At 41.7% G+C, this 21,823-nt stretch overlaps 1 protein-coding gene across 9 annotated transcripts in view; it reads right to left on the reverse strand.

The window, feature by feature from the left end:
* The window catches only part of EVC2 (EvC ciliary complex subunit 2), a 166,545-nt gene that overhangs the window by 78,454 nt on the left and 66,268 nt on the right, over positions 1–21,823 (reverse strand). For 6 of the 9 annotated variants that reach the window (XM_048848895.2, XM_048848896.2, XM_048848892.2 and 3 more), the window contains 3 exons: positions 6,981–7,314; positions 4,401–4,640; positions 1,205–1,380 (listed from right to left, as the gene is read on the reverse strand). In XM_048848895.2, coding sequence (XP_048704852.1) covers positions 1,205–1,380; positions 4,401–4,640; positions 6,981–7,314 — 750 coding nt within the window. The remainder of the gene's footprint in view (positions 1–1,204; positions 1,381–4,400; positions 4,641–6,980; positions 7,315–21,823) is intronic. The other 3 variants (XM_048848894.2, XM_048848893.2, XM_048848891.2) reach the window with 1 other exon arrangement.

A 21,823-nucleotide genomic window follows, 5' to 3' on the forward strand; every position in this document is an offset into this window, starting at 1 on the left:
TTAAATAAATATTTTTTCTGCAATTCATTTTTACTTATTACTTTAGCCAACATTTATTCTTTACTATTCCCAGCAGCATGTGGCTTGTCTGCTAATAAAGATCTATACCAATTATATTATTTATAAGCTCAGTCAACTGTGGAGATCATCTTTCCTTTGGAAAACTTTTATGCATGCCAATTTGAGACCATATATCCAGCTCCTCACCCTACATGTTAAATTTAGAAGTGAATCAGAGTTGCACTTTTCATCTAGGTCTAGATTTTCATGTACATAGGGTCCTGTTCAGTAATTCTTATTAAAAATATTCCCATTGACTTAAATGGGTTATTCACATGGGTGAGTACTATCTGAATAAGTAAAGGATCTATAATCAGCCCCAAACTTTTGCTGGCTTCAGTGGGAGCCATAATCCTCCAGCAGCAGAATCTGGGCATCTGTTAATAAGTCTAACTGTACGTGTTCCCATCAGTCAAGGAAACTGACAAAAACATTTTATCTGACTCTACTCATAAGACACTGCATCAATCTAAAACTAAATGATCCAGTTAAGCAAATCACATATTATAATCAAACATGGAAGTCATTCTCTTGGACATGTATTTGTATGACATGGAGTGAGGCTGGGAGAAAAGAAAATAACCAAGATCTTATTTGAACACATTCACAGCAACACATAATTCAGATCTAGATCACACACAAGGGTTGGGACTAGAACCCTTAACTAATAGCTCCAAAAGCACATGCTTCTACCACTTGGGCTAAAGAATCTCTCTAGCCACTAATATTAGTAGAAAGTACCTTTTTCTCTCAGTGGGACTGCTACCAGAGGGCAATATTAGTCACTCACACACAATGACCCTGATCCTGTAACATGCAGCACAGAAATAAACTGATGTACCCATTTAGAGCCTCACTGAAGTCAATGAGCTCTAACTGGGTATGTGAGACAGCAGTATTTCTGTGTTGAGGGATCAGGGCCAAAGACAGTATATTACACTCTGATGCTGAATAACCAATATGGTAGCTACTAAATATTCATTGAATTATTTTAAAAATAATAAATCTTCTCAGTAAACTTTTAAATTCTATTCATTAACCTTTATTAGATATAGCTAAAATTATTTTTGAGGAATACCACAGGTCACTCAGATAACGTAGGAGTGGAGACACCAGGAATAGTTAAAATAGAGATTATATTTACCTTTCCATCTTGTTAATGAGACTTGTTATCTGGCTTGCTGCTGTGTTCAAGAGAGAAGAGGCTTGAGAATCCCATAAATGTATATTATTTATTAGGTACTCTCTGAAAGCAAATCTTTTACTCAGATGATACTTCTTATTAGCCTGCAAAAAATCCATTAGCTCTTCAATGTCCTCCTATAGGAAAGAATGTGAACACATATATGTCTTAATTAGAAGTTACATTCATTTTAACTAACACCGGAGAGAGTGCTATTTAGACCAGTTTTGTGCATTAGAAAATAATAATATTAAACAGCCTTTACAAATAAAAAACAACAGTGAACTTCCATACAAGTTAGTTAAAAGTATTGTAAATTAGATGATTGTGTCATGTTATTACAGTTGCATCAGTCTAACACAGTTTGTTGATCTTTGGGCCTGAACAGCCAGCTACTGAGCACGGTGCTTACTACCCAGAGTAGTCCATGGAGGCCAATGAGACTACTCAGGGTCCTGATTCAACAAGATACTTGAAGCATGTGCCTAAATTTAAGCACATAAGCAGTCCTGTTGACTTTAGCAGGACTACTCATGTGCCTAAACTAGGCACATGCTTGCTGAACTGGGGCCCAAGGGTAGTAGGCTCTATGCTCAGTAGAAAGCATACGGAGAGCCATGCTCTTTTAAAGAAACAAAAAACATTCTGACAGGTTTCAGAGTAACAGCCGTGTTAGTCTGTATTCGCAAAAAGAAAAGGAGTACTTGTGGCACCTTAGAGACTAACCAATTTATTTGAGCATGAGCTTTCGTGAGCTACAGCTCACTTCATCGGATGCATACCGTGGAAACTGCAGCAGACTTTATATACACACAGAGAATATGAAACAATACCTCCTCCCACCCCACTGTCCTGCTGGTAATAGCTTATCTAAAGTGATCATCAGGTTGGGCCATTTCCAGCACAAATCCAGGTTTTCTCACCCTCCACCCCCCCACACAAATTCACTCTCCTGCTGGTGATAGCCCATCCAAAGTGACAACTCTTTACACAATGTGCATGATAATCAAGTTGGGCCATTTCCTGCACAAATCCAGGTTCTCTCACCCCCTCACCCCCCTCCCAAAAACCACACACACAAACTCACTCTCCTGCTGGTAATAGCTCATCCAAACTGACCACTCTCCAAGTTTAAATCCAAGTTAAACCAGAACATCTGGGGGGGGGGGTAGGAAAAAACAAGGGGAAATAGGCTACCTTGCATAATGACTTAGCCACTCCCAGTCTCTATTTAAGCCTAAATTAATAGTATCCAATTTGCAAATGAATTCCAATTCAGCAGTTTCTCGCTGGAGTCTGGATTTGAAGTTTTTTTGTTTTAAGATAGCGACCTTCATGTCTGTGATTGCGTGACCAGAGAGATTGAAGTGTTCTCCGACAGGTTTATGAATGTTATAATTCTTGACATCTGATTTGTGTCCATTTATTCTTTTACGTAGAGACTGTCCAGTTTGCCCAGGATTTCCAGGTTTATGGATCTTGGGTAGTAGATAGAATCTCCCTGGTCGGAGTTCCAGGGGTGTGTCTGTGCCTAACAAAGAAAATAACAGAACGCCACTAGCCGTCACCTTCAGCCCCCAACTAAAACTCCTCCAACGCATTATTAAGGATCTACAACCTATCCTAAAGGATGACCCAACACTCTCACAAATCTTGGGAGACAGGCCAGTCCTTGCCTACAGACAGCCCCGCAACCTGAAGCAAATACTCACCAACAACCACATACCACACAACAGAACCACTAACCCAGGAACTCATCCTTGCAACAAAGCCCGTTGCCAATTGTGCCCACATATCTATTCAGGGGACACCATCACAGGGCCTAATAACATCAGCCACACTATCAGAGGCTCGTTCACCTGCACATCCACCAATGTGATATATGCCATCATGTGCCAGCAATGCCCCTCTGCCGTTTACATTGGTCAAACTGGACAGTCTCTACGTAAAAGAATAAATGGACACAAATCAGATGTCAAGAATTATAACATTCATAAACCAGTCGGAGAACACTTCAATCTCTCTGGTCACGCAATCACAGACATGAAGGTCGCTATCTTAAAACAAAAAAACTTCAAATCCAGACTCCAGCAAGAAACTGCTGAATTGGAATTCATTTGCTATTAATACTATTTGCTATTAATCAAATACTATTAATTTAGGCTTAAATAGAGACTGGGAGTGGCTAAGTCATTATGCAAGGTAGCCTATTTCCCCTTGTTTTTTCCTACCCCCCCCCCCCAGACGTTCTGGTTTAACTTGGATTTAAACTTGGAGAGTGGTCAGTTTGGATGAGCTATTACCAGCAGGAGAGTGAGTTTGTGTGTGTGGTTTTTGGGAGGGGGGTGAGGGGGTGAGAGAACCTGGATTTGTGCAGGAAATGGCCCAACTTGATTATCATGCACATTGTGTAAAGAGTTGTCACTTTGGATGGGCTATCACCAGCAGGAGAGTGAATTTGTGTGGGGGGGTGGAGGGTGAGAAAACCTGGATTTGTGCTGGAAATGGCCCAACCTGATGATCACTTTAGATAAGCTATTACCAGCAGGACAGTGGGGTGGGAGGAGGTATTGTTTCATATTCTCTGTGTGTATATAAAGTCTGCTGCAGTTTCCACGGTATGCATCCGATGAAGTGAGCTGTAGCTCACGAAAGCTCATGCTCAAATAAATTGGTTAGTCTCTAAGGTGCCACAAGTACTCCTTTTCTTTTTGAAAAAACATTCTCTTTCCCTAGAGCAATTTTCACTTTAAGATATAGTGTGAAATTTCCAAAAGTGCCTATGTAACTTAGGATCTTAAGTCTTAGGGTCTAAGTCACTTAAGCACCTTTGAAGAATTTAAAAAACAGGTCAAGTTTTATTCAGATTTGTAATGTAAAACCCAATTAGCCGGAACAGACTGCCTGAATGAACATGCACAACTCCCATCATTACTGGGAACGGTTACGTACATGAATTAATAATTTTTGTCTAGACTTTAAAATTTCAAAATTATGGGACTGTAGTTTTGCATCTTATTTCTATTGTCAATCAGTTATAAAAGTGATAACATGGCAAAGTTCTACAAGTGGAGATAATTAGAGAAACATTTCACAAACATTACTATGTGATCGCTATCTGTTGAGAAGTTAAAGAGTGGAATAGTTACATCATTACCTGTATTTTAGAGTAATCATGCACTAATGCTTTGGCTGCTTCTAACTTCAATTCTCCCTTGAAAATGGCATTTTTTATCTGTGTAAAAAAGATATTATGGATCTCTGTTCTCTGGAAAATAGCCAGTTGTCGATAAGCTTTCGCAAAGTACTCCTCCTGCCTCACCAAAAGGAACCTCTTCATGTGGCTCTGCTCAAGTTTGTGAATTTTTTCCAGAAGACATCTGTATTCTATAGCAGACTGGGAGAGGACAAAAAACAAGAACATCCAAATGATTACCCGTGTTTAATATATTTTAAAAGTACCAATATTACTGAGACTAATGTATTACTGAGACTAAGCTCACATGTATTCAATGCTTACTATACGCATTCTTCTTTAAGTGATCTGAAATGAGCAGCTATTTTGAAATAAAATAATATTAACATTAAATCATATTTTCAATATTCAACAGAAAAGCCCCGTTCATCTATCCATAACACTCTCCTTACAATGTGTATGATAATCAAGGTGGGCCATTTCCAGCACAAATCCAGGGTTTAACAAGAATGTCTGAGGAACAGTGGGGGGGCGGGGGGTGAGGGGGAGGAGGTAGGAAAAAACAAGGGGAAATAGGTTACCTTGCATAATGACTTAACCACTCCCAGTCTCTATTCAAGCCTAAGTTAATTGTATCTAATTTGCAAATGAATTCCAATTCAGCAGTCTCTCGCTGGAGTCTGGTTTTGAAGTTTTTCTGCTGTAATATTGCAACTTTCATGTCTGTAATCACGTGACCAGAGAGATTGAAGTGTTCTCCGACTGGTTTATGAATGTTATAATTCTTGACATCTGATTTGTGTCCATTTATTCTTTTACGTAGAGACTGTCCAGTTTGACCAACGTACATGACAGAGGGGCATTGCTTGCACATGATGGCATATATCACATTGGTAGATGTGCAGGTGAACAAATCAGCCACACTATCAGAGGCTCGTTCACCTGCACATCTACCCCCCCCACTGTTCCTCAGACATTCTTGTTAAAATGGTCCACCTTGATTATCATACACATTGTGGGGAGAGTGATCACTTTAGGTAAGCTATTACCAGCAGGAGAATGGGGTGGGGGGAGAGAAAACCTTTTGAAGTGACAAACATCCATTTTTTCATGGTCTGTGTGTATAAAACATCCTCACTGCATTTTCCTCTTTATGCATCCGATGAAGTGAGCTGTAGCTCACAAAAGCTTATGCTCAAATAAATTGGTTAGTCTCTAAGGTGCCATAAGTACTCCTTTTCTTCTGCATCTGGTGTCTCACCCACATTTCTCCACTTTGGATTGCTTCGTTTTATTCCCCTGCAATGCCACTTTCCTCCACATTCCAGAGGAAAAGTAAATGACATGAAATATAGTATCTCTAGCTAGTAAAGATTCTTTTATAGATTTTAGTCCACTTCTCTCTGCTTCTCTGAGTGCAAAGAGCACAACAGTTGAGGGGTAAGCAGAGGAGAGGGAGGAAGGAGATAAGTGGATCATAACAAGAACTGAAGGGTCTGGCTTTGAATTCTTCCCCAGCCCCTATCCTTAAGCCAGGATCTTTTAGTGTCTCCCATCACTTGGGACTTTTAAAACCAAACTGGACAAAGCACTAGAAAAGGTACAATGCAGGAAAGGTAGCTGGAGCAGCTTCAACGAGAGGCATGGCCAGCAAATTTCAGCTGAGTCCTATCTGCTAGTGTAAATATGTCAAAATAAAAGCAAACCCTCCCAAGAGTCACAGCTCATATACTTATTTGTTCCTATGGAAGAGCTCAACAGGTCTGCACCAACCTGCATCCTCATACAATACTTCTCCATCCAACAGGCCTTGCATCAAACCCTTTCTCACAAACCCCTGTACGCTGCTATTATCTTTGGTGGGTCATTTTTATCAAAGTAACCATTTCTCCAAAAAAATCAGTTTTATTAACGACCATAAAAGCACTAAACAACAACAAGTACACTGCATTCAAATAAAACATGATTTTTTTTTGGTAGCCTATGCAAGCATGTGACAAAGAATTTAAGACACCGAGGTGGACGTTTTCACATCTTGGTCTGTGGGAATATGTTCCTGATATGAATTCTTTTATCTCTACAACTCACTGGAAAATGGGAAGCTTGAACAGCAGCAACGTTACATTCAATACATAGGTTTCAGAGGAACAGCCTCTGCTCTGAGCTCACGCTCAAATAAATTGGTTAGTCTCTAAGGTGCCACAAGTCCTCCTTTTCTTTATTCAATACATAGGAATACACGTTCATGCGGAAGCGCAGCACCAGTGGCAAATCATGAATTGTGTTGGTTACTCCTTCTGAGCCATCTTCTTAATCGAAGTCATGAGGTTTGACAAATATGAAACAATAATTCGGGAGTTTTCTTTTTTAGGTTAACAGGGGTGAAATGTACAAAGACTACTGGAATTCTCACTAGGCAGCTACAATAGCAAGAAAACAAAACCAGTGTGGCCATTACAGTCTAAAAGAGAAACCACAGGAAAAATAACATGGAATAGTAGGAAAAGGGTAACCATACAAATTGTTATGTTACTTTCATACCTGATTTACCTTCTCATTCAGTCGCTTAATTAATTCTTCAGCCTCATCATTTGCAGCTCTCTCTCGTTGGTGCTGAACCTCCATTTCTTTCCTAGTCTCTAGATTACATTCGGCAGTTAAAGCCACCATCTTTCTTCTATACTCCTCCTGAACTTCATTCTCCATTGCAAAAAATTGTTTTTTGAAAATTGAACCCATCCTTTTCTCCACATTAGGAGAGACATTGTGTCTGAAAACCATGTTCTTCATCAACATGGCAATCGCCTCTTTGCACATCTGCATTCGATAGGCTTCCAGATCAGCATCTGCACGAGTCAGGTTTGCTACCTCCAAGCTGTAAAATATAGTTAGGAGTGCTTAGGGCTTCCGATGACACACAATTTCCATCACCAAAAAAAGTTAACTAGCATCATTAGATTTTATACTACTGAATGGCATTCAGATCAGAGCAGGAAGATCGCACAGTATTAGTCTAATAATAATAACACAAATTTGTCAGAGTGAGTCAATTTCAATAGTTTTCAGAGTAGCAGCCGTGTTAGTCTGTATTCGCAAAAAGAAAAGGAGTACTTGTGGCACCTTAGAGACTAATAAATTTATTTGAGCATAAGCTTTCGTGAGCTACAGCTCACTTCATCGGATGCATCAAATAAATTGATTAGTTAAATTGGTTATGCTCAAATAAATTGGTTAGTCTCTAAGGTGCCACAAGTACTCCTTTTCTTTTTGCGAATACAGACTAACAGGGCTGCTACTCTGAAACCTGTAATTAGTTAAGATGAGCTATTATCAGCAGGAGAAAAAACTTTTGTAGTGATAATAAAGATAGCCTATTTAGACAGTTGACAAGGTGTGAGGATACTTAACTTAGGGAAATAGATTCAATACGTGTAATGACCCAGCCACTTCCAGTCTCTATTCAAACCCAAGTTAATGGTATCTAGTCTGCATATTAATTCAAGCTCAGCAGTTTCTCCTTGGAGTCTGTTTTTGAAGCTTTTCTGTTGCAAAATTGCCACCCTTAAATCTTTTACTGAGTGGCCAGAGAGGTTGAACTGTTCTCCTACCGGTTTTTGAATGTTATGATTCCTGATGTCAGATTTGTGTCCATTTATTCTTTTGCGTAGAGACTGTCCGGTTTGGCCAATGTACATGGCAGAGGGGCATTGCTGGCACATGATGGCATATATCACATTGATAGATGTGCAGGTTAACGAGCCCCTGATGGCGTGGCTAATGTGATTAGGTCCTATGATGGTGTCATTTGAGTAAATATGTGGACAGAGTTGGCATCAGGCTTTGTTGCAAGGATAGGTTCCTGGGTTAGTGTTTTTGTTGTGTGGTGTGTGGTTGCTGGAGAGTATTTGCTTCAGGTTGGGGGGCTGTCTGTAAGTGAGGACTGGTCTGTCTCCCAAGATCTGTGAGAGTGAGGGATCATTTGTCAGGATAGGTTGTAAATCTTTGATGATGCGCTGGAGAGGTTTTAGTTGGGGGCTGAAGGTGATGGCTAGTGGTGTTCTGTTATTTTCTTTGTTGGGCCTGTCCTGTAGAAGGTGACTTCTGTTCCTAGACAGTACCCATATCTCTCAGATTAAAAGCAAACAAAAACATCCTACAAATGAATGCTGTGAAGAGAAATACAGCATCAAATATTTTAGCGAGTGTAAGCTGCACAGACTTTATGAAATGGTTCCAAACTCACTATCCACCCACAGTAATACAGGTCTTGCCTGAAGTATTTACACTCCTCTGAAAGCACCACAGGAAAACAAAAAGCATGCGTTTTGATTAGCTGTTGATAAAACAAATTAATATAGCCATTATCTCTTTCACATGGAAATTAATCTAGTTCCAGAAAAGAGATTAGCAACACAGAGAAAAATAATATTTTCTACAAAAGACCAACAGGCAATAAATATCATGCTGCATGTGAAGAGCCACTCATTTGTCACTAGAGTTAATTAATTCAGAAGGACAATTACCTTTTACAGCATATTTCTTTTCTAAATTCCCTGGCTCTGCCATTCCTGCACTAGTTGGAAGTCAATTCAGTATTAGAGAAATGGATTTCTTGCCCTTGCATGCACTTTGCATGAAAAGATAGCACTGCATGCTTTTGCACACAGACTATAAGTACATTTTAATATACTATCACTTCTACGTGTTTGACAATGTAAGTCTTGAACACATATTTGCAGCTTAAATCTGGTTAAGTGTGATCGATATAAAAATTAAACCAAAATGAAAATAAAATGTATTGCACATAATAAATATTTTTTCCAGTTATGGCAAATCACTGATTTGATTGGTTCTTCAAGCTAAATCTCTGATAAGTTTCAAATGAGACAGCAAAGGCCCTGGAAAAATTTGCAACATGTTTACTGTAATAATAAAATGCAGCTGTTTTACCCCAAGGAGCCTAAATATTAAATCCTACAAACTGTTCAGTTTCTTTCTCAAGCAATTCTTCATTTTTAAATTAAAAAAAGTTGTTTTTTTTTTGGGAAAAGTAGTTGATCAACAGGACTGGACAGCAAGTTCCTCCGTTTATCCATGGAACAGGTACTGAATTGGCAGCTACAATGATGGCTTTTAAAACTCATACTACCAACTATGTCTCAACTGAAGGGAAGGGGCTATTTAAGCTCTATAACATTCAATCCTTGGTCTCTTTGCAAATACTACAGTCAGTTGTACAACCAGTGCACACCAATCCCCATGGAATTAGATGGTGCCAATAACCTTATTTCACTCATATATTCAGATATCAAACATGTTTAACTCTCCAAATATGGTTTCTTACTCTTCATAGGATTCTGCAGAAACAACAGGTTTGCAATACACACACACACACACACTATGTTTTTGTGCGTACGTGAATCCCCCTCGCCACTCCCCCAACTCAAAAAATAAAATTATGTTAAAAGAGTATTACAGTTACAAAGTCAAGCACTCGAAAGTTAGGAAATACTGAAATTAAGGATGCTTGTGCAATAGTTTGTGATCATGTAATTAAAGACTGTAAATAATGCATATATAAAAGGGGGTTGAATTATCTCCCTGCTCTGAATTCTGGCACTCAAGGCCACAGCATCAGCTGGCTGCTGAGAGAAGCAATTGTATGAACAGCTCTGGTCCAGCCCCTGCAGCCCCAGGACGAAGCATAGAATCATAGAATCATAGAATATCAGGGTTGGAAGGGACCTCAGGAGGTCATCTAGTCCAACCCCCTGCTCAAAGCAGGACCAATCCCCAATTAAATCATGATCAGTTGCTCAGTGGGGTTGATACATATAGTCTAGTCAGTACTCAGGAGCTATGAGGGGATGGAGCATGCTCGGTGTAGATGGAATCTTCAGACAATTTAGCTGCCAAACTCTAATAAGGGCATGTCTACACTTGCAGAGGTAGCGCACTGGGAGTTAAACCAGCCTTCGGAGACCGCAGCAAGGAAAACGCTGCCGTGTGTTTACACTGTCAGCTGCAAGCACACTGACGTGGCCACATTAGCAGCTCTTGCAATGCCACAAAGACCAGTGCATTGTGGTAGCTATCCCAGTGTGCAACTGGCTGCAACGTGCTTTTCAAATGGGGGTGGAGGGGGGTAGAGTGTGACAGGGAGTGTGTTGTGTTTATGTGGGGGGAGAGAGTAGGCTTTTGGGGGGCTGAGAGCATGTCAGCATGCTGTCTTGTAAGTTCAGACAGCAGCAGACCTCCCCGCCACCCCCCCACACACACTCACAACAGCAGCATTCCACACTAATGGCTTGCTTTGTCCCGGAGCAGGTAAGCATGCCAGTTGTTAGAAATGGAGCTATGAAAGGGCATATCTGCATTCCTGTAGCCGATTTCAAAACAATGAGAAGAGTGGCCACTTGACTTCAGGGGATTATGGGACGTTTCCAGAGGCCAATCACAGCGCAGTAATGCAACACCTCGTTCACACTGATGCCCAGGCGTTTCAGCTGGGGCACAGCAAGCTTTATGCTTCTCGTGGAGGTGGATTACCAGGAGCGCTCCAGCTGCGGAGTCCAGGCACTCTATGTGCCTTGCCAGTGTGGACCCATCAGGAGTTAGGGCACCCAGGGCTGCTTTAATGCACTCTAATTTGCAAGTGTAGCCAAGCCCTAAGTCTCCACTGAACACGTGCAAACAGATTTTTAGAGGTTCATAATTCAGCCAAAATTGGGCACATTTTCACAGGGACAGCAAAAAGCACATTCTTGACACAAGGACACTTCTCTGCCAAATTTCAAGTCCATGCTCCAAAGCAGTGGCTCTCAACCTTTCCAGACTACTGTACTCCCTTCAGGAGTCTGATCTGTCCCAATTTTTACCTCACTTCAAAACTATCTGCTTACAAAATCAGACATAAGAACACAGAAGTCGCACAGTACATTATTACTGAAAAGTTCCTTACTTCCTCATTTTTACCATATAATTATAAAATAAATCAATTGGAATATAAATATTTACTTACATTTCAGAGTATTATATACATCATAAATAAGTCACTGTCTGTATGAAATTTTAGTTTGTACTTTAGTTTTTATGTAGCCTGTTGTAAAACTAGGCAAATATCTACATGAGTTGATGTAGCCCCTGGAAGACCTCTGTGTCCACCCAGAGGTACGTGTACCTCTGGTTGAAGAACCACAGCTCCAAAGCATGGGGGAAGGGGGGGAGCACGTAAGCTTCTCAATACAATGGTTATGCAATTTTTTTTTTAACATAGACAAAAAATATTTTTCTCTAGCATCATTCTTGGAAAGGAGGAAGCCACTTTTGCTGAAGTTTTCCAAACAAATTCAGCCTTGGGCAGAATTCCAGCATGAAAAATTTCAGCCCCAAAATAGATACAGTTTGGCAAAGTTATACAACCCTGTTTTCAGATGCTTCTAATAGGATGCATCAAGCAACCTCAGCTATAGGTATCACTATGTGAGCCACCTAAAATATCTTTGATTTCTCTTGAAAATACAGCAGAAAATAGGTAATTCCCACAAAGTATATTTCACGCTTCAAAGCTACTCGACAGATTATCACTACTTAAAGGTCATGCTAACTTGGCCAAGGCTATGAATGCTACATTAGGTTCTATTATAACCTGCAATCAAAAAAAATCCCCAGTAAGGAAATTAAATTTAAAATATCCATATATTTAACCCATTATTAGTTCTTTATCTGCTCAAAAGCTATGAGCTTGTCACATATACATTTCTTTTCTAGCCATCTCTCATCCTATTTCTATCATCAGAGGGGTACAGTGCAGCCAAGACCAGCCCCTTTACCTTGCCCCCACACTCCTGGTATATTTGCAGGAGTGGTGAATTGGTTGTCATACAAATACATACAAATGTACAGCTGCAGGGCTGTAAACTCTCCACATCTCCTACTGCTCTCTCCTCTCTTCATTACCGCTTTCAGTATTCTTCTGAGGTGACACAAAACAAGCCCTACACTCACTGGCTAGTAAAAATCTGACAAGAGTACACCCCAATGAGGTATGGCTGCAGGTATATTATTCTCACAGTAACTTTCACTGGCCTCTTGTGCATTACCACAAGATCTTTCACTGTGTGAATGCTTTCAAGATTCTTTGTAATACACACATGCAAGAGGGTTGCATTAAGGTCACTCCATGAAATTTATCTCTAAAGTGCACAGATTTTGTGTGACTAAATCTCAGGGTAACACTGTAGTATTTCCCCTTTGCTAAGCAGATTTTGGGGCCTTCCAGGTCAGTTTCCCACTTGAAGCAGAAATTGGTGAGCCAAACTCAGGGTTTTTTCTTAGTGTAATTTGAATATTTACGAACTATACACAAGTCCTGTTTCCTCCAATGGAAGTGGCCACAAACTACATGTTTGCAGAGACACAAGCTAAGATATTACAGGTCAATCTTAAACTGACAGCTGAGCTTCTGTCTCTCTTGGAGTCTCCTGAAATCCCTCCTCTTCTTCAATACATTATTCCACATCTCTCTCTTAGCCCCTGGGCTTTCCATCTGGAAATCCATTTAGCCCAAACCTGCTCACTTAGAACCACATGGCTTCAAAACAGAAGCATTGTGTCAACCCTTCATTTGTGCAGCTGCTTTGCAACACAAAGAAACCACAGAAAAGATCAGACTTCCCAGACAATGGGTGCTTTACCCCTTGATGACTGCCTGTGCAATGAGTTTCACCTTCATCTACATCAACTCATAACATGCATTGTATTTGTACTTTTCTTCATAGCAACATGAATTTAAGAATTTTTTTGCATATGATTGTAAGTAATATCAGTACAAATTGCGACTGAACTAGTAGAAGACAGCAAAAATAAACAAGTTTTCAATATCCAAAACATTCATGGACAGCAAAACCTGTGGATCCACACTTTAACAGAGAATGATTAATGCAAGAGAATCAGACATAGTCTAGAGAACCCTGAAATAGCCTGAAAGCTCACTCTTCAGATACAGATTCACCCATCCACCACTCACTCTGCTTTCTGGTCCTTCTTACAGACTCACTTAAGTGATACCCACGAGAAGTGAACAAAACCAAACATTATAAAAAGTCCTCTAAGTTATTCCTCTCCATGCCTTAACAGGGCAACCTGTCTTCTTCTTTACTGTCTGGTTTTCTGGACAGGGACTGTTTTTAATTTGAGCAAGAATTTCACATCCCCTTACTTGGTTGCAAAGGAGAGCAAGATTACTCTCCTCCTCAGCTGAATAAGGGCTGCTCAGACTGTGATGCCAAAGGCAGGAGAGACAGCAGCAGTTGCTGGCCTGATGCTCCCCTTATGAACAAGTGGGTTGGAAGGAGGCTGAGATGGCCAAGGATAAGGAAGAGCCTTAGCTTTGCACCTCCCATTTCCACTCCCCAGGCAGAGCAGTTGGGCAGGCACACAGTGGAAGGGAAAAAGAAGTGAGCTACTCCACAAAATGGAGCAAAGTAATTTATACTCTCCCTCGCATCATCTGCTCTAACGGGGGGGGGGGAGTATCAAGGGATGAACTGAGCCACAACTCCTCCCTTGTCTCCTCCTGGGGTAACACGGCCATACCACATCCCAGGGGTGGTCAAACCATGTCTCTTTTAAAGTTAAAGTGCGATTCCAGGAGTCCCCCACACCTCACCACTTCCCACCTACCAGATAGGGGGTGGGGGGTTGGAGCTCAGGGCTTTTGCCCTGTGGCAGGATAGTGGAGCTAGGGCAGTGGTTTTCAAACTTTTTTTCTGGCGACTCAGTTGAAGAAAATTTTTGATGTCCATGACCCAGTGGAGCTGGGTGAGGGATTTCAGGTGTGGGAGGGGGCTCTGGGCTGGGGCACGGGGTTGGGGTGCAAGAAGGAGTCAGGGCTCTGGACTGGGGGTGCAGACTCTGGGGTGGGGACAGTAATGAATGGTGTGGGGTGCAGGAAGGGGCTCCAGCTTTGGGGGGGCTCAGGGTTAGGGCAGGGGTTACCTCAGGCGGCTCCCAGTCAGCGGCACAGCAGGGGTACTAAGGCAGGCTTCCTGCCTGTCCTGGCACCACGGACTGTGCTGTGTCCCCAAAGCAGCCAGCAGTGGGTCCAGCTCCTAGGCGGAGGTACCCAAGCAGCTCCACACAGCTCTCGCCCGCAGGCACCGCCCCCTCCCCCCCAGCTCCCATTGGTCAGTTCCTGTCCAATGAAAGTACAGAGCCAGAGCTCGGGGCAGAGGCAGACTGTGGAGCCTTATGGACCCCTCACCTAGGAGCTACTAGGACCTCACCTAGGACCTACTGCTGGCTGCTTCCAGGGTGCAGCGCGGTGTCGGAACAGGTAGAGACTAGCCTGCCTTAGCTGGGCAGCACCCGCGACGGGACATTTAACAGCCCAGTCAGCGGTGCTGACCAGAGCCATCGTGATCCAGTGCCTTACATTCTGCAACCCAGTACTGGGTGGCGACCTGCAGTTTGAAAACCACTGGGCTAGGGGTTTCCGCCAGAGACGACTGCTGCCTGCTATGAGTAGGGGGAGGGGGCACAATTTAAAGGTTCGGCTCTTCCAACAGCTTGAGTCACAGACCAGCAGGCAAATCCCCCCTTCTTACCCTCAACGACACCTCCCTTTAACTCCCAGGTGTTAGTAGCTCTGCAAGGAAAAACCTCTGCTTTAGCACTTTGGGGAGAGGCATCAGCAAAAGCAGCTAAAGCCCCGAGCCTGGGCAGGTGCCTTCCACAGGGCTGAAGCTCTGAGACACCCCCTCCCCACAATGCTAAAGCCCCGAGCCCCGGCAAGCGCCCCCCAGCTCTCCAACTTGTGAAGATTTGTCATATGCAGCTCAGAAGGTCAGTAAGTCTGGCCACCCCGTCATCCCTTTGCTCAGGACTGGGGGCAGAAAGAACAATCTCTGTGTCTTGTACAGCAGGGAGCACACTGTTAGCACCTAGCTACAAACCCTTAATAAGTAATAAGGCAAGTAGTTTCCCCCAAAAGAGCAATGTTTACAACTGCTTGGATCATATGTGCCTTCACTTTGAGGTACATATTTCTTGAGAAAAAGTTCATAACCTGAGAGTCTGTGCGTCTCTAGATCCAAGCAGGTGTTATAAAATGCCTTGTACTCTCTGTATTTTTCCTGTTCATCTTATTCATGTTTAAAAGGTCTCCCACCTCTTGCTGAGTGAATTCACCATACCACAAAATATGAAAGATAATGAAACACAATTGGCAGATGGAAATCTATTGATGAAAGAGATCAAAGTTCCAGTTGGACAAATTGTGCAGTAAAGGACAGCAGAGAGATAGGTGACAGAAGGGGAAGGGAAATAAAAAAAGTGAAGGGATGCAAAGAAAAGGCTGCTGCAAATATCAAATATACAGATTTTTTAACTCACTTGAATAGCCACAAGGTTTAAAGTGCTGCCAGAGAAGTACTGAGAGAGGAGAATCCCAGGTGTCAAACGTGAAGAGGTAGAGAGTGGCTGAACATTTGATGTTTTCAATAGCCCTGAGCATCTAATGAAAGAAGAGAGCAAAGCAACCGGTGTCATGAAAGAACTGAGCATAAAGTGATAAAAAATGAAATCTTTCATTAACTATTAAAATAGTTGTAGGGAAAGGGGTGTTAATCAGAGCACATCACTCAAACTACAGATAGTACTGGATGTACATAGGTTTTTGGGATGTACATAGGTTTTTTATAATTTTTGAATGAACACATTTATAGATGCCAAATGTGATGCCTTTAAAAAAAGAGAAACGAATTTATTTCCTTGTGACATTCATTTTAAGAAATTTTCTGTGTGAGTCCAGAGCTCATGAAGATGAGGAACTCTAGTGGCATTGGCTTCAAAAGGCTAGAGGAGAGGCAAGCTCTGTACAAGTTTTCCCCACACAACATTTTCTCACTAAGATGAGACCAACCTTATTTTCAGTAGACATTCATGTCTAGCTGTGGAAGACTGGTGAGTGATTAGTATTTGCATTACAGTAACGCCCAATGATGAGAGGTGTGTACACACTCACATAGCAAGAGACAGTTCCAGCCCCGGACATTCAGAGGAGACGAATGTGACTTGCCTTGCTCCCCTCCCAGAAGTGCATCAGGCAATTGCCCGCCCCCCCCAGTCCCTTGTACTGGCAACCCACATCATGGGATGGGGAAAGCAGCCTCTGTGGGGCTGCTACTGCCTCTCCCACACAGCTGGGCGCAGAATGGGCAAGGGAGAAGAACAAGCAGGGCCTTGACTCTGCCTCCACAAAGTTCCAGCCAGTGAGGGGAAGCAATCTCCTAAAGGTGTAGACTGAGAGCAAAGAGCAGGAAGGTGCATTTACATGCCACCTGTTGCTCTGATTGTTAACGGTAAAATTAGTCCTCAATACAAAAGGCAGACAAAGCGTGGGAACTGAGACACATCTCAATTAAAGGGGGGGAGGGATAGCTCAGTGGTTTGAGCATTGGCCTGCTAAACCCAGGGTTGTGAGTTCAATCCTTGAGGGGGCCATTTAGGGATCTGGGGCAGAAATTGGGGATTGGTCCTGCTTTGAGCAGGGGGCTGGACTAGATGACCTCCTGAGGTCCCTTCCAACCCTGATAGTCTATGATTCTATGATTCTAAAGGACTTCCCTAAAGTCTCACAAGAAAAACGTGGGTATAGCTAACTGCAATCGCAGGTGTGACTGCAGCTCAGGTAGGCGTACCCGCACCGGCTGTAATCTATACAGCATGGCTAAAAATAGCCGTGAAGACACAGCAGCACAGACCCCAGCACGGGCTAAGAACACGTTTGCACAGCCACATCTTCCATGCTATTCTTAGCCACACTATGAAGATTATATACAATTGCAGTGTAGACACAGACATACGGCACAGCCAGCAACTGAATCCAGATCCCAGTCTGGTGTCTTCACCACAACCTCATCTGTTCCTTTCATTAACCTCTCTAGCATTAAAAAAAAATGTTAAGATAAGAACACTCACTATAAAAAGCAAATATTAGTTTACTGCTGTTGACAGATTAAAACAGGTATGAAAGGAATAATAAAATAGCAATAATGTTTATTCGCTAAATCATAAACTTGTTATAGGATTAATACCATAAGAATCTAGAAAGATTTTTTGTTTGTTTGTTTGTATTTTTAAATATATAAAGCTTCAGGGCTATACTGAAGATTTTCAATTCCACAGAATACTGTGTGTATTTTACCATTACATGTACCAACATTAAAGTCTTATAAAATTGTCCAGCTTTAGGATTAGCTGCAGTTAAAGTAGAGAAAGAAGAGAGAAGATACCAATAATCTCTCCTGAAAACCTATTTATACAGTAAAGTCTATAGGAAATTGTTCACTGATAAACATTCAGTTCGTACTGCTGTTAATTCTTCTATTTCCAGCACTAGATAATTGTTCAGCTGATGTGGAACCCTCAAGTTGTGCAGCAGCAGCTAACCGTGTGATCTTGTTGTGGTTACCCTCACCTTCTGTTTCCCTTCCAATTGTCTGTCACACTTTCTTGTTGGGCCTAGTCTGAAATGAGACTTTTAGGGGCAGGGACCATGCTTTCCTATGAGTTTGAACAGTATGCAGACCTATGCTGCCTGTGGGCAATTGTACAATACAAATAATTAGTAAGTAACATAACTAGTAAGCAGGCCTGAGAACAGGTCTTGTGATGCTTCAGATGGATCAGGTTTAGGCATCATTAACGGATAAAGTGCCAAATTCTCAGCACCTATTCCAATAGCTTCATGCTTCTGAAGTTGCACAAAGCCACTAATAAAGCCGTGCTAAAGGAGCAGCTAAGGATCCCTCTTACCACAGGGGAACCCTCACTTGGTATAAAATCCATGTAAGCTGACTCTATGCCACCTCTCTCCTCTGTGGGTGCAGGCCAGAATGCATGGTTCTCTGCCAGATCCCCACCTAGAGCAGTGACTGGCTGTAGCCTGTATAACCAAGAGCACCCTCAGCACTGCTGTAAATTATGCCAAGAGCCATTTCAGCCCCTGGCCAGTTCTGGAGAGGGGACATAAGAACGGCTATACTGGGTCAGACCAAAGTTCCATCTAGCCCAGTATCCTGTCTTCTGACAGTGGCCAGTGCCAGGTGCCCCAGAGGGAATGAAAAGAACAGGTAATCATCAAGTCATCCATCCCTTGTCACCCATTCCCAGCTTCTGGCAAACAGAGGCTAGAGACACCATCCCTGCCCATCCTGGCTAACAGCCATTGATGGACCTATCCTCCATGAATATATCTAGTTCTTTTTTGAACTTTATAGTCTTGGCTTTCACAACATCCTCTGGCAAGGAGTTCCACAGGTAGAGTATGCATTGTGTGAAAAAATACTTCCTTTTGTTTGTTTTAAACCTGCTGCCTATTAATTTCATTTGGTGATCCCTAGTTTTTGTGTTATGAGAAAGAGTAAATAACACTTCCTTATTTACTTTCTCCACACCAATCATGATTTTGTAGACCTCTATCACATCCCCCCTTTGTCATCTCTTTTCCAAGCTGAAAAGTCCCAGTCTTATTAATCTCTCCTCGTATGGCAGCAGTTCCAGATCCCTAATAATTTTTGTTGCCCTTTTCTGAACCTTTTCCAATTCCAATATATCTTTTTTGAGATGGGGCAACTACATCTGCACGCAGTATTCAAGATGTGGGTGTAGCATGGATTTATATAGAGGCAATATGATATTTTCTGTCTTATTATCTATCCCTTTCTTAATGATTCCAAACATTCTGTTCACTTTTTTGACTGCCACTGCACATTGAGTGGATGTTTTCAGAGAACTATCCACATTCACTCCAAGATCTCTTTCTTCAGTGGTAAAACCTAATTTAGACCCCATCATTTTATATGTATAGTTGGGATTATGCTTTCCAACATGCATTACTTTGCATTTATCAACACTGAATTTTATCTGCCATTTTGTTGCCCAGTCACACAGTGTTGAGAGATCCTTTTGTAACAGTTCACAGTCTGTCTGGGACTTAATTATCTCAAGTAGTTTCATATCTGTGACGCTGTATGGAATCTGGGGGACACTTGAGGATATTATGAATATTAATATTGTAAAATTTGCAATGAGTTGTGCCAGATATGCCATGTCAGATATCTGCAGAAATGTTATTATTTGCCAAATATGATAATCTCATTTATGCGTTTATATCACCTTTGTATTTTGGAAAAAGAAAAGGAGTACTTGTGGCACCTTAGAGACTAACCAATTTATTTGAGCATAAGCTTTCATGAGCTACTGCATCACTGCATCCGATGAAGTGAGCTGTAGCTCACAAAAGCTTATGCTCAAATAAATTGGTTAGTCTCTAAGGTGCCACAAGTACTCCTTTTCTTTTTGCGAATACAGACTAACACGGCTGTTACTCTGAAACCTTTGTATTTTGGGTTATAGATATGTATGTATTACAAAACTTGTGCTATGTTTCTAGGTGACACCCCCAGACAGTTTGGCATGAGCACTGCCTAGCTTCGATGGCCCATTAAGGATAATCAGCTATACAACTGACCGATTGAGAGAAGGCAAGGAATATACCTTATGACTCAGCAAGCCATGCAGGGGCATGCCTATGGACAGAACTATAAGGCTCCAGGCCATGTGCTGAGCAGTATGTGTTTGAAACAAAGGAAGCACAAGCCACATGGCAAAAGACTATAAAAGGCAACTGCACCTTCTCCATTTTGTCTTCAATCCTGCTTCTTACCTCTGGAGGAACTTTGCTACAAACTGAAGTTCTGAACAAAGGACTGAATGAACCATCCAAGCTGTGGATGTGTTCCAGAGGGACTTTCAAGCCAGCAAACTCACCAATACTGCTAGGAACCTGATATATGGACTTTGAAGTATTTATATGTCTGTGACTGTTTTACCATTTAACATCTCTCTTCTTGTTCTTTCTTTTCTCTTTATAATAAACCTTTAGTTTTAGATAGTAAAGGATTGGCTGGTAAGATCCAAACCTATACTGACCTGGTGATGTGGCTGACCTTTTGGGGTCTGTTTTGTATATGTGCACAGAGTTTAAAATAACTTCTCAATGTAATGGACCTAGGTGCTGATTGGGAGCCAGGGAACTGGAATGCAATAAAGGGGGCTGTGTGATTTCATTTTTGCTCTTGATAACCAGTGTGGGGGATCAGAAGCACAGTTTGTGACTGGTTGAGGAGAATAACTTCAGTGTTACCCACCAATCTTGGGGTATCTGCTCTCCCTTTTTCAGCCTGCCTTGACGTTGGCATTTCCAGTGAGGGCTGCCCCGGGCATGATGGGTCACAGTATCATCTGCAAATTTTGCCACCTCACTGTTTACCCCTTTTTCCAGATTATTTATGAATATGCTTAATAGGACTGGTCCCAGTACAGACCCCTCTATTTACCGCTCTCCAGAAGGTGGTTTAGAGCCATCTTCCACATCCCTTCAGCTCCTCCAGCGTAAACTCAGCATGGATGAGGACTAACCCACTGAATACAAGACAGTCGTAAAGTCACTAAGAAACCTTCTATGATTATCTGAGGATCCTCCAGCCTTGATCTTTGTTATGTCTGCCACTCCTTATTGCAAACATATTTCACTAGAAAATTCACAGACTGAACAAACCTTCAAAAAAAAAATACTGCAAGGCACTGATGAAATCAGAAAGAGAATTCTTATGGTATATGGCAAAAAATAACTTGGACAAGATGACCAACTGAGATAAGAGATTATTAGATAAAATTCATGCTCTCCAGGGAGGAAAAAATGGGAAACTTACATGACTCATGGTAAAAATGTCAACAGACTAAACTATAGCTGTGCTAACAGGTGTCAATCTGAAAACCCTTTGATTCCCTATGGCTTACTGAACAGAGAAAAGGTGTTTCAATTACTAAGTTTACCTCTTTAAAACTATTTAAGAAAGACCCCTGGTTAAAGTCAGTTTAAGAACCTTTATATAGATTTCATATGCATGAAGAATTATGAATTAATGGCTAGCTTCAAGAGTTCAGTTTTAGCAATAATACTAGTTACGCTATCACTATGGAGGAGTTATAATTCTGAATTGTAGTATTTCATGAAACAGTTATCATGCTGAAGGCAGCAAGCTGATGTCACAATCCTTCTTCCAATGAAGTTAATGGGAATGTTGCCATTGATTTTTAAAGAATCAGGATCAGCCTGTGATGTTGTTAACTTAACAAAACCACATACAGACAAATATTATAGCATTACGCCTGAAGACCTTCTACCTTTTGCAATGATCCACTCAGATCTCACAAGCTAAGCAGGGGTGCATTGTGTGAATATCTGCATGGGAGACATCTAAGGAACACTAAGTGTTGTCAGAAGTGGTAATATTCCCCCATATCAGTGCCTAACA

The sequence above is a fragment of the Caretta caretta genome, chromosome 4 (genome assembly GCF_965140235.1).
Source record: "Caretta caretta isolate rCarCar2 chromosome 4, rCarCar1.hap1, whole genome shotgun sequence".
NCBI lineage: Eukaryota > Metazoa > Chordata > Testudines > Cheloniidae > Caretta > Caretta caretta.